The sequence below is a fragment of the Polyergus mexicanus genome, unplaced genomic scaffold, assembly GCF_030449975.1.
Source record: "Polyergus mexicanus isolate NDT 795.1 unplaced genomic scaffold, iyPolMexi1.0 SCAF_5, whole genome shotgun sequence".
Classification (NCBI taxonomy): Eukaryota; Metazoa; Arthropoda; class Insecta; order Hymenoptera; family Formicidae; genus Polyergus; species Polyergus mexicanus.
This window is the reverse complement of record NW_027223325.1, coordinates 6,936,712-6,950,287: the sequence shown is the minus strand read 5'-3', so window position 1 is coordinate 6,950,287 and position 13,576 is coordinate 6,936,712. Positions and strand designations below refer to the sequence as shown.

General features: G+C 36.5%; 1 protein-coding gene across 1 annotated transcript; it reads right to left on the bottom strand.

Moving 5' to 3' along the window:
• Window positions 1-10,328: 10,328 nt before the first annotated feature.
• LOC138933588 (craniofacial development protein 2-like) lies at window positions 10,329-11,555 on the bottom strand. Its single transcript, XM_070296409.1, has one exon. The coding sequence runs from the start codon at window positions 11,553-11,555 to the stop codon at window positions 10,329-10,331; it is 1,227 nt and encodes a 408-aa protein (XP_070152510.1).
• Between the last annotated feature and the right edge of the window lie 2,021 nt (window positions 11,556-13,576).

Genomic DNA, 13,576 nt, shown 5'->3' with positions numbered 1-13,576 from the left:
AAATTTAAAAATAATATAACTAAAATGACAATGGAGCAAATAGTAAAAAAATATGATAAAGATCCGTTTGATCGTTATAATATAATAAATAAAAATAATAATATTGTAAATGAATGTAATGATGTTAAATGTAATGATGAGCATTCTACTCATGACACTTCTAAGAATTCTTTTTCATCGTTGGATATTTTTGCAGACAAAACGCAAAATAGTAAAAAAAATTATACATATATTCAGGAAAATACGTTGTTAACAGATGTCAGTTCTTGCATAACAAAAATAAACGCACACAAATGTATAAATCTTGTTGCAAATATTTTACCTCTAAATATGCAGAATATACAGATTATTCTTAGAGGTGAATGGTTAGATGATATTTATATTGAGTATTTCGGTTTATTATTGAAAAGTTGCTCAAAATATCAACCACGTGAATCATGGAAAATTCAATGTCTTGATAGAATTGAACCTGTTTCTAAAAATCAGAAACATTCAAATATTGCATAGCTGTAACGATATAGCAACTAATTTAGATGGTCATTGGGTTTGCAGTTATTACGATATCAAAATGATTTATATTTATGACTCACTGAATATGAAACGATTGCATGCACACCATAAAATCTATCTTGAAAAATTATATCCATTCTGTTCCTTTGATAAGCAACCAATACAGTTTTCAACAGTCCAATTGCAACCTAATGGTAATAATTGCGGGGTTTTTGCAATAACCTTTGCAATATCTCTTTTATTTGATCTTCAACCGGATATAATTATATATGACTATAATTTAATGCGTCAGCATTTAGCGGAAATGTTTCAATCAAACAGAATAGAACATTTTCCTCAAATTGGAGGATTAATTGAATCAAAACAAATTAATCATAAATATGGATTTAATGAAAATAATATAAAAGATAGTGTCGATATTAATAATGCTACTAAAGATTTAACCAGAGATCAACATGGTATAAAAAGAAAAGTAAATTGTAATTATGAAGATAGTAAAAAGCGAAGTAAGAACTGTAAAATTTATTCAGAACATGTTTTATCGTGTAAGGCAGATGTTATTAGTAAAAATAAAAAAGCGTTCTTAATAAAAAATACTATGAATCACATATAAATGATTTATTAACAAAAAAGAAAAATTATAATAAAAAACACAGAAATGATTTTTAAAAATCGAATAAGGAATATTACGAAAAACACAAAAGTGATTTAAAAAAATTGAATAAGGAATATTACGAAAAATACAAAAATGATTTTAAAAAATCGAATAAGGAATATTATGAAAAACACAAAAATGATTTTAAAAAATTAAATAAAAAATATTGTGGAAAACACAAAAACACACCAATTAAACATATTATCCAAGCAGACCTAAAGAATTAGAATCTACTAATTTGTATGATTATGCAAAATGGTGTGATATTACGAAAATTAAACCAATTTCTAAGACAATAAAGTATTATGTGCTTGGTGAATCTTTATATTTAAAGAAACGTAAACGTGGATATCTTATTAATCATTACAAATATAATGTCCATACTCAACCAGAGCGTTACTATTTTTCATTATTGTTATTATTTCAATCTTGGAGAGATATTAGTGAATTAAAGAATTAATGTGATAGTTATGCAGAAGCATTTTCTTTAATACAATATAAATTGAAAGATGCTCTTCAGTATCATGAAAAAATAACCGACATTCAGCAAGGTATAAATAATACTAAAGAATTAATTGAAAAAAAATATCAGAAATTATAAAAAATGAAGAGGAAAATGACTGTCTTGAAAATGGTGCATTAGAATGTGTTCCTGTCGAGTTGAAGGAGCTATGAAGGACTTTAAAGATGTTAGCAATAAATTTGAAGTCAATATCGATGAAATGGTAACGCAATTAAATATTGATCAAAAACGAATCTTTGATAGAATTACTGCTGGTATATCTGATGATAATAGTAAAGTTCTTAGACTTTATATAAGCGGTGAAGGTGGTACTGGAAAGAGTTTTTTGATCAAAACTTAATCAAAATTTAATTTTTTATACTGATATTGTCGGTTCCCGATATTCTTGACAACAATTGTAAACTATATTTAAGATTCTTAGTTATTGATATTTTTTGTGATGGTTTTTGTTTTTTGTTTATATTCACACTTAATTTTACATTATTTTATTTATTTTATGATGTCACCATACATATATTATTTTTGCGACCGTACCTATCAACCGTTATAAAGAACGTTACGTCATTTGTTTTTAACCGTTTGACATACTTTGGTTCCTCGACACCTGTTGTTGTCTTGTAACTGCTGTGGGCTGGCTGTGTCAAGTTTTAACTATCTCCGCTAATCAATCGGTGCAATGAAGTCCGGTGGTTCTCTTACGTGTAAGTCGGTGGTGAAATTTGTGTGCGTGCGCGTTCTCTCACATGAGATCGTTTTAAAGAAAACGATCGAAACCGATTATTTACAGGCTTTATCGGAAATGTATCGCTCCGGCATGCTCGTACGCTGACTGGATTCAACTTATGACCTACTAATCGAGTAGCTGACCATCCCAGCGACACCAGTAATGCGATCGAACTCATGAAGATGTGAGAGATCCCCGTTATGCGTTTTCAACAATTTGCTGATAAATGTTTGTGAATTTGCGATTTGGTCTATCTTCCGGTTAATTTTAATTTAATGTGCTGCGCTGAAGATGGCTAAAAGATTAGCCGAAACGTCCGCTTTGCGTTTATTTATGTAACGTTGAGTTTCTACAACATACTTTTTTGCGCCTTTATAACTGCGCCTGTCTCTTACTGCCAATATATCCCTTTAATAGATTTCTAATTTGAGAGCCTTATTTGCATTTTATTATATTAATATGGTTAAATAGAGTAGTTATTATCATGAAATTTTTGTATAAAACATTTTTTAATATCTTGAATAATTTTCGAAATATATCAAGAAAAGCGAAAAGCCGTTAGACACATAAGGAGTGATTTCACTCTTCAGAATCGCTTTTGAGCGGCAACTGAAAATTTCTCAATTTATATATTTACCCCCTTTACATGTGTATAAAGTTTCATCAAAATTAAAATTTTCGGGTTCGCAAGGTTCAGTTTAATAGTAAATTTTTCTCTTGTAATTTACAGCTTGATAATAAAGACATAAGATAATAAAGACATACATAGATGAAAAATGACAGCGTCCGATAAAATTTATTTATTTACTCCCCTACTTATACGTAAAATTTCATCATAAGAATATTTCTATTATATATCTATTTTATATAAAATATAAAATATTTATTTTGTTTTATCATTTATTTGGTTATGTTCTTACATATTCGTAATAGAAATCTTGATTGTTTTTCTCGATTGAACATGTTTTTCCATTCCTTAACTTATGAAAGATTATATCATCGAATTTTTTGAATATAGAGAATTATTTCGAAATATTTCTACATTGCAGAACATGAAAAACCACCATGAAATGTAACGATATAAATCGTGTTTTATATCTCATATTTATATCGCATACATATCATTCATTTACGCATAACTCTAATGCAAAGTAGTCACGTTGCACCGCAACGTGAGAATATTTTAAAGTAATTTTCCTTATTTACAAAATGTTATATAAGGAATATGTAAATAAGATTATAAGAATATATAAATCGGAAATATTGCGCGCAGTTTTAGTATAAAGTGTAAGACAATAAGTTTAACGATTCATTCAAGTGTAAAATTGTCAGAATTTTAATTTTCGGAAAAAGTATCTGTATCTTTAATTTAAGCAAAATGTTACATGTGAATTCTGCGAATGTTCTTAATATGTTAATTGTTTCATTCCAAATTACAAATATTCCACAAACATACGTAAATAATAAAGAAATTGAATTACATGATTACTATAAAGGATATTATACTTTAATGGATATTATAATTCAATGGATGACATATCATTTGCAATATACAATAGATCGATACTGCGTTAGAGTTTGAGGATTATTGGGACTCACGTTTATTCGAAGCACAATTTGTTGCAGCTGATGAAATAGAAGAACTTGAAGAAAATGATGAAGATGAGGGAGAAGATAATTGTATATTGAAAGAAGGCGAAATTATAAATAATGACTATAAAAAAGAATGTTGAATTCTGGAAAAATGAAAAAAAGGGTCGTTACGCTTTATTAACAGTACATCGCTTTAGAAAGATAAAGTCTGCTGCAGTTGTATCGATGGAAATTCTCCCTACAAATAGGTGATACTCATAGAGAAAAACTATTACAAATTTCTGAACACGTCTCGAAAAAATTTGAAGTCTAACGACCAAACTAGAATTATTCGTGATTTAGATTTGCGACGATGGGCGCTAGAAGCAAAAGAAGAAATTGATTTTCCTCATTTCAAAGCAGGAGCAATGTAGATATTAAATTTTAAAAGAAAGCACGGCATAGTGTCCAGAAAAATAACAAAATTTATAAATCCATCCAAGACAAATCAAGAACAATTACAAATTGCATGCCAAGAATTTATAAATATTATAATATCATTTATAGATCTTTTTGAAATACAAAATATAGGTCTGTTCGGAAAGTATCCGACCTTGTACTCTAACCTTGTACCTGGATGTGCTATTGTTAAAAATAGGTATTCATCATTTAAGGAGGACCTTTATGAGTGCTCCTGCCAGGCAGCACGGTTCTTCGAGTCTTCAGTCGACAACGGTATGCTGTTGAGTAAATGTTGAATTTCGTGCGCGTCGCATTTCACGATGACTGAACGCATCGAACAAAGAGTGTGCATTTTGCCAAAAACTCGACCATTCGTGCTCGGAAATCATCCATATGATTCGTAAAGTATATGGCGATGAATCATGTGGATACACGAATGGCCGAGTTATTGGCAAAATTTAATACGTACAAGATGTACGAATTTTAACAATACCAAAAAACTACAGGAATGATTCAACTTTTAAATGTTTATGGATTCAGAATATGGAAAAATTTTATGAGGACATTTAGTGATCGCGTTATGTTGTTAAATTATAATATCAATTTACATTTGAGAAATAATATCATCAAATTACAATTCTTAACACATATACAATTATCTTCTCCACGATTCCATAATCTTTTCCATAATATGTCTGATATAAAAGTGGTTAGCTCAAAGAACGGCCATCACATTTTGGAAATCCGGTGGATTTTTGTTTCTCCGGAAAAGATATAGAAGAAGTTCTACGCTGTTCCATATGTAGTGCACCTGCTATAATACGTTATTTTTAGTGCAAGAAATATTTTTGTATGCATCATTTCTTTGAGGAATATCATAATTGTAAATACTATGTAATATAATAATTGTTTGTAAGTAAAAGATTTTTATCTAAAAAATTATAATATTTATTATTAATGTTTGTGATAAATATTCTTATATTTGCATCATAGAAAATCAGGTCAAAACATGATGTGGTAACTCTTATGAAGATTATCAATCCAGCAAAATAATCAAGATTTCTATTACAAATATAAGAACATAATCAAATAAATGATAAAACAAAATAAATATTTTATACATATTTTACATCAAGCAACGCGGCAGCGTCGCAACGCCAAGTACATAAAAGAAAACTGACTGGCTGTCAACAGTTTATCTATGTCACCTATGTACAGGCGCCACGGCGCTACCAAGTAGCTTATCCGGAGTTTTACATCTAATAAACTTTCGATTAAAATATTTCAGGAACTAAAGCCATAATCAAAAATCTAACGGCACTTTTATTATATAATGTGGATACAAATTTTCGATTGCGACCAGTTCGAATAAGATTGATGCAGTCAATCCTGAGAACTGATGATCATATCGAGCGAAATACCAGAATTGTGACATTTATTTTTTCCCACTTTCCAACTTTCAGACTCATGTACATATGCTCGCACGCACACACGCAAAGCGCTTTTGTCCCTCAAGGGGCATTCACATCGATCATGTACGATTAGTCTTTCGTATATACACTTTTATAAAATTATAATTTTAAAAATTTATAATAAATAAGAGAGAGAGATAGAGGGAGGGAGAGAAAAAGAGCGGGAGAGAGAGAGAGAGAGGGGGAGAGAAAGAGAGAGAGGTAGGGAGAGCGGTAGAAAGAGAGGGTGAGGCAGGGAGGGACGAAAGAGGGGAGGGGCGATGAGAGGGAAAGGGTGGAATGAAGAAAAGAAAAAGGGAGAGGGGGAGAGAGAGAACAAATATATGTACAATATATGTATTGTACATCCCATTACACCGCCAAAATGATTATACCGCCAAATAAGTAAACAAAGACGCGTGTCGGTATGCGGCATATACATGGCTTACCAAAAGTTTCGGGCCATCTAAATAATTTTTGAAAAGTTTGAAATATAGTATTGAAATTTATAGGGATACAATGGGATCACAAAGTCTATTATTTAACCACACAAACACCCACACTACACCCGCGGGGAATTGGGAGACGGGGGAGCCAAAAAATCTTAAATAGCATGTGGAGTTGAGTGAGGGCTCGTTCGAAAAGGGTTTCCGAAACGAAAACAACGCGAAGTCTCCAAGATCTCTACGATCTTTTTTCGCAGAATTATGATCATTTGAATATTTCTATTGAGATTTTGCGATAGCAAGGACCCACGGCGACAAGAAAGATAAAGATGAGGCTTCACGCGGGCACCCGCGTATGTGTGTGTGTGTGCGTGCATGTGCGTGCGCGTGTGCGTGCGTGCACGTGTGCGTGTGTCACACAGAGATAAGAACCCCGCGGTTTGTCACTTCCGCCGTATTTAATGACTCCAAGTCCTCTCTGTTATGTGTGCGTGCGTGCGTGCGTGCGTGCGTGCGTGCGTGCGGGCGGGCGGGCGTGCGTGTGTGTGTGTGTGATTTCACATTTCTATTGTCAGAAAATGCATTTAACTGATATGGAAAGGATCACTGTATTGATGATGAGAGGGTATGGCGACAGAATAAGGTCTTATCGAGAAGTAGCGGATTTATTCAATGCTACATATCCTGACCATGAACCAATTTCAAGATCAACTGTTAAAGGAATTGTTGGTTGTTTCCAAAGAACCGATGTAATTATGATGCGCCTAGATCTGGAAGATCCAAAAATGCTAGTAATGACAAAAAAGCTTTAGATGTTCTGCTAACTGTATACGATAATCCCCATACATGGGTCTCAAGAGCAGCTCAAGAAAATAATATTAGCACAACATCAGTCCATCGAATTTTGAAGAAGCATCAATATAATCCTTACAAAATACATCTAGTCTAGGAGCTATCCAAAGATGATTATGACAGAAGAGTGGAATTTTGCGACACAATGATGACACTTCTTCTTCTGCTTCAGCCTGTAAGCATCCACTCCTGGACATAGGCCTCTTCCATTTGTTTCCACGTCGTTCTCTCTTGTGCAGTCAGTATCCAGTTTTTCCCCGCGTGGCGTTGAATGTCCTCTCGCCATCTTGTCTGTGGTCGACCTCTGCTCCTCTTTGACTCCCATGGTCTCCATTGCATCAAGGTCTTGATCCATTTAAGATTATCTCTCGCCACGTGACCTGCCCACTGCCATTTCAGTCTTGCCACTCGTTCCACCACATCCATGACTCTCGTCCACCTTCTGATTTCCTCATTCCGGATTCGGTCCCTCAAACTGATTCCCAACATTGCTCGCTCTATCGCTCGCTGGCAGACACGAAGTCGGTTTGCGCTGCTCTTCGTAAGAGTCGCAGTTTCGAGGCCGTATGTTGCAACGGGCAAGACACACGTGTTATATACTTTTCTTTTGAGGTTTATAGGAATCTTTGGTTCTCGGAGGATGTAACTGAGTCTGCCCAAGGCTGCCCAAGTTAAGCCGATACGTCTCGTGATCTCTGCTGATTGGTTGTCCTTCCCTATTTTGATATTATGCCCTAGGTACATGTATTCATCCACTCTTTCGAGGGTGTGGTTGTCGATAACAACCTGTATGTCATTCGGGCTCATAATTTTTGTTTTTTATAGGTTCATTTTCAGACCTACTGCTTGGGAGGCTTCTTTTAGTTCATGTAGCATTACTTTGAGTTCACCCGCGTCGCCGCTGATGAGAACAATATCATCCGCAAAGCGGAGGTGGCTGAGGTGATTCCCGTTGACATTGATATCTTTTCGCTTCCAGGACATGCCTTTGAATACGTCCTCCAGTGCCAAGGTAAAGAGTTTGGGCGAGATAGTGTTGCCCTGTCGGACACCTCTCTTGATTTTGACTTTTCCTGTTATCCAGTCTTCCCCTATCTTGACTCGTAACGTAGCATGTTCGTAGATGTATCTGATCAGCTTTGAATACCTGGAGTCGATGCGAGCCTTATTCATTGCTTCAAGCACCGCCCAAGTTTCAATCGAGTCAAAGGCTTTTTGATAGTCCACAAATGCCAGGTGTAGAGGGATGTTGTACTCATTGCACTTCTCGATCAAAGTGCGCAACGTTTGTATGTGATCAGTCGTGCTGAATCCTTTCCTAAATCCAGCTTATTCGATAGGCTGGTAAAAATCGAATTTCTGGGTAAGCCGGTTGGTTATAATTTTGGTCAACAGTTTGTAAAATATGGAGAGCAGGCTGATGGGTCTGTAGTTCTGTAACGGGGTCACTTTTCGCGAGTGCGTGGATGAGCTCGGTCGGGATCAGGGCTCGTGAAAAGGTGAGACACACGAAAGATTTAGTTAACAGATATCGTCTTTATTTGCCTCGTTCGGCAATGGTCGATTTACAATAGTGAGCGCGCGGCGGATGATGCAACGCGCCAGATGCAATGCGCGTTCGTTATTCGGTGCGCGATGTTCGATATATCGAACCGCTTATAATATTCGTAAAACCGTGTTTATTTTGACGGCACGCGAAACGCGCAAGAAATCGGGCGCGGTCGGTCGGCGCGTGTACGGCAAGGCCGTGTTTATTTTGACGGCGCGCGGAATATAATGAAATATTAGATGATAGGTATTTCGGCGCGGTGATTATAATTCGCAAGTATTAAAATAGCGTTGATCGTGGTCGCGGGATTTATCGCGTATTCCCAGTGGTAGGGGAGTGCGATCGGAGATCGAGTACCCTCGACCGGGCGGAGAACTCTCCGTCCCTGCTTCCGTTCGCGGAGTTGCGGATAGCGCGGCGGAGTCGAGAAAACTCGACGGGGCAGCGAACTCGCAAACCCACGGTCCGGCTGGCTGGAGTGGTCGGATGAGTGACCGTAAACTAGGAGAGCGGCGGACACTCCGCTCTCGTTGAGTTAGTCGGATTTGTGTCAGGACTTCGGAGACTGCACGGAAACCGAGAATGCTCGGCGGAGGCTGCGGACACGTCAACCTCACGTTCCGTCGTTGCTGCGAATTTCAGGATCGGTTCTGGTATCTCGGAGCGTACTGCTCGAGCGGATTCAGAAATCGTTCTGGTCCCGAGATGCCGAAACGCTGTCTTTTTATACCCGAGCGTCTATCGGTAATTGCGTCGTTCGCCCCCAGGTGGGGATAACGATGCGTTGTTTTCGGCGGGTAAATTACGGTAAACGCGTCGCTTCCCCTGGGCGAAACGACGCGGCGTTTCGGCGGGTGATGCTCGGGACCTTCCGGTAGCGTTCGGCTGTGCTCGGGCTTCGGCGTAACGGCGGCCGTATAACGGCCGTATGGTTGTTTATCACAACCGCGGTGATTGAAGTATTAAAAAGGGCGCTGGGCGCCTCTGCCACTGCCCGGCTGGTGTTTGCCGGGCGGCAGACTTCCGGCTGGCTACGTGCCGGGTAACGATGGGGGGTGCATCGTTACAGTTCTCTATGTTCGCACGGTCGCCTTTCTTGAAGAGCAGGATGACCTCGGCGTTTTGCCATGCGTCCGGGATTTCATCTTTCTCAAGACTTGTTCAAAAGTGTCAAAGTTGCATTTTCTAGTATCTCTCTACCGATTTTCAGCATCTCGCTCGTGATCCGATCCTCCCCTGGCGCTTTGCAGTTTTTCAATTGGTTCATTGCTGCTCTCAGTTCTGGTCCATCAATCGCCTTTAACTCTTCAGATCCCACATTCCCGACCATCTGTTTTCTTCTTTTCTTCTGCTGATCTGGCGGTGAAATTGACTGATTGTATAGTCTTTGGTAGAAGTTCTGGATGATCTCCATAATCTCGTTCTTCTCCACAGTAATCTCTCCTTGGTCATTTTTCATCTTATGAATTATCATCTTCCCTTTTGATAAACCGGAGCGTAAAACTCTCATATTGCAGTTGTTTTCTATGGCTTCTTTGATCATTTGGGTATTACAGGATCTTTTGTCCCTTCTAATGGCTTTCTTTACTTGAGTCCTTGTACTTTATTTAGGTTCTTGTACTTCTGCGAGTCTCTGTCTGTTTTCCTTCTCTCTTTGATCAAGTTCTCGGTGTCTGGACCGATTTTTCCCCGGTTTCTTGATTTCTGCATCGAGCATACTTTTTTCACGGCGGTCTGGATGCTGTTCGTAATTTTTGTCGCTACCTCATTTAGCTCTAGATCCCATAGCTCCTCAGTTGGTCGTAGCTTTTTATCCATCTGGGTGTTGAATTCGTCTTTTTTTTCTTTCATCTCATACAATGTGGGTCGGATCTTTTTAGCTATCAGACGCCTCCTCTCCATCCGAGTGTCTATTTGTAGCTTCGCTCTCACCAGCCTGTGGTCACTGCCAGTGTCAAATCGATTCAGAACCGAAACGTCCATACATATGCGTTTTTCTATGACCAAAACGTAATCTATTTCGTTCTTCACTGTATTATCTGGACTCCTCCAGGTCCATTTTCTCTCGTGTTGTTTTTCGAAGAAGGTGTTTAGGCAGTATATCCCCTCTTTATTGAGAAAGTCGACCATCGCTTGTCCTCTCCGGTTTCGCTTACCCAGGCCGAAGGCGCCAACACACGACAGATCCGTTGCAGCTTTTGCTCCAACCTTGGCATTGAAGTCACCGATTATGATGGTGAATTTGGCCTTCTCTGTATTCTTGGCGGCCGTTAGGCCTTCATAAAATGCCTCATTTTCCTCGTTTGTCGAGGCAGAAGTGGGTGCATATGCTTGTATTATCTGCATGTTGTACTTGCTGTTGATCTTGAATATTATATAAATGACTCTGTCCGAGATCATTTTTGTCTTAGTAACAAGGTGTTTCATCCTCTTGTGAATCATTAACGTCACACCACCGATATGTGCATTTTCGTTGGAATTCCTCTGGAACAGCAGATGTCCTAATTTTAGGATAGTGACTGCTTCACCGCTGAGCCTGGTCTCGCTGATCCCCAATATGTCCCATTTGATATTCTGCAGTTCTTTCTCAAGGTTTGTCAGGTGTTCTTCGGATCTCATTGTGCGGATATTATATGATGCTATGTAGACCATTTTCTTATTTCTTCCGCTGTGTTTTGTTTTGGACAATTTTTGTCTTTTAGTCGAGCTTTTGCCTCCCCCAGAATCCGTGAGGCTGACTGATGTATCAGTGCGTGATTCCGAGTGAATAGCTCTACTCGCCTGGGGTATTATTGTTTTTAAGTTCAACATTTCATTTGGAAGGTTTTTGGCAATTAAAACGCCACGCTTGCCAAACGTGTTGGCGAGTACCTGTTGGTCCACGGGAGCTATTTTATTTCGCTCCTACCCTTCAGGCAGACTTGATGAGCATTTTCCTATCCGCCACTCGGGGGATAGGGGGTTACAGGCTCCCCCCAGGGCAACAATGATGACATAAAAAAAATATAAAAAAATTTTAATTAAAAAAACTTGGCGCTGCTAAACTAAACAATATGCTAAAATTAGTTTATTCTTTAATATAATACATTCACATTGCAGTTATTGTGATATAACTAAATTAAATATAATTCTAAATTAAATTTACATCTAAATTTTTATTGTTTGTTGGTTTTAATATATACTTTAAAAAAGTTAGCGTCGCTAAGTTTTTTAATTTAAATTTTTTTATATTTTTCTATTTCTATTGAACTTATTTTGAAAATCAGCTTTCTGTTAATAAAAATAAAATACGTTTTAATTTTATGAAGAGAATTTATGTATAACATTTCCGTAAATACAAGTTTGATTTTATGACAAATACTATTTTAAATTACAAATTCTCACTAGCTGAATTGCTTCTAAGTACGTGGCTAGTTAACTATTGATTTCATATTTAGTTTTTATTTCTTATTTTTTAGGAAAAAATTTTTTATAAATTGTTTTTTAGGTATGTACTTGGCGTATTTTTTTTATCTTTGTGAGGTTTTTTTAGTGAGATAAAATAGATAATAGAAATATTCTTATGATGAAATTTTACGTATAAGTAGGGGAGTAAATAAATAAATTCTTCTCGCAATAATTTTATCGGACGCTGTCATTTTTCATATATGCATGTCTTTATTATCTTATGTCTTTATTATCAAGCTGTAAATTACAAGAGAAAAATTTACTATTAAACTGAACCTCGCGAACTCGAAAATTTTAATGAAAAACTTTAATGAAAAAAAATTTTAATGAAACTTTACATACACGTAGAGGGACCAAATATATAAATTGAGAAATTTTCAGTTGCCACCCAAAAGCGATTTTGAAGAGTGAAATCACCTCTTATGTGTCTAACGATTTTTCACTTTTCTCAATATATTTCAAAAACTATTCAAGATATTAAAAAATATTTTATACAAAAGTTTCATGGTAATAATAACTTTATTTAACCACATTATTAAAAATTTAAAAAAAAATTTTTTTCATAAATCTTTTTTAAAAATCTTTTTTTTTTTTTTATTAATGTGATTAAATAGAGCTGTTTCTACCATAAAACTTTTGGATAAAACATTTTTTCATATCTCAAATAGATTTTGAGATATATCGAGAAAAGCAAAAAGCCGTTTTATATATGAGGGATGCTTTTACCTCTTAGGATCATTTTCGGGCAGCAAATGAAAATTTTTAAATTCTTCTATTGATCCCCCCCTACATATCTGTAAAGTTTCATCAAAATCAGAATTGTCGGGTTTGCGAGCTTTTCTTGTAAGTAGCTTATCCGGAGTTTTTCGTTTAATAAACTTTTAAAATACCTCAGGAATTAAAGCCGTAATCGAAAATCTAATGGCACTCTTATGATATAATGTGAATACAAGCTTTCAATTGCGATTAGTTCGAATAAGATTGGTACAGTCAATCCTGAAAAATGATGATCGTATATCAGAATCGTGACATTTTCATTTTCCTCCAGAATAAATTTCAGACTCATGTATGCTCACACGTACACATGCAAAGCGATTTTGTCCCTCATTCACATTGCTCATGTACGATTATTCTTTTGTATATATTCTTTTATAGAATTATAATTTCAAAAATTTATAATAAATGAGAGAAAGTGAGAGGGAGGGAGAGAGGAAAAGGGTGAGAGGGAGAGGGAGAAAAAGAGGGGGGAAAGGAGAGAGGGAGAGGGAAAGAAGGAGAGGATGAAGAGAAAGAGATGGAGAGGGAGAAAGAAGGAGAATGGGAGAGAGAGGAAGAGAGGGGAGAGAGGGAGAGAGAAGGTAAGAGGGAGGTAGAGAAAAGGAAGA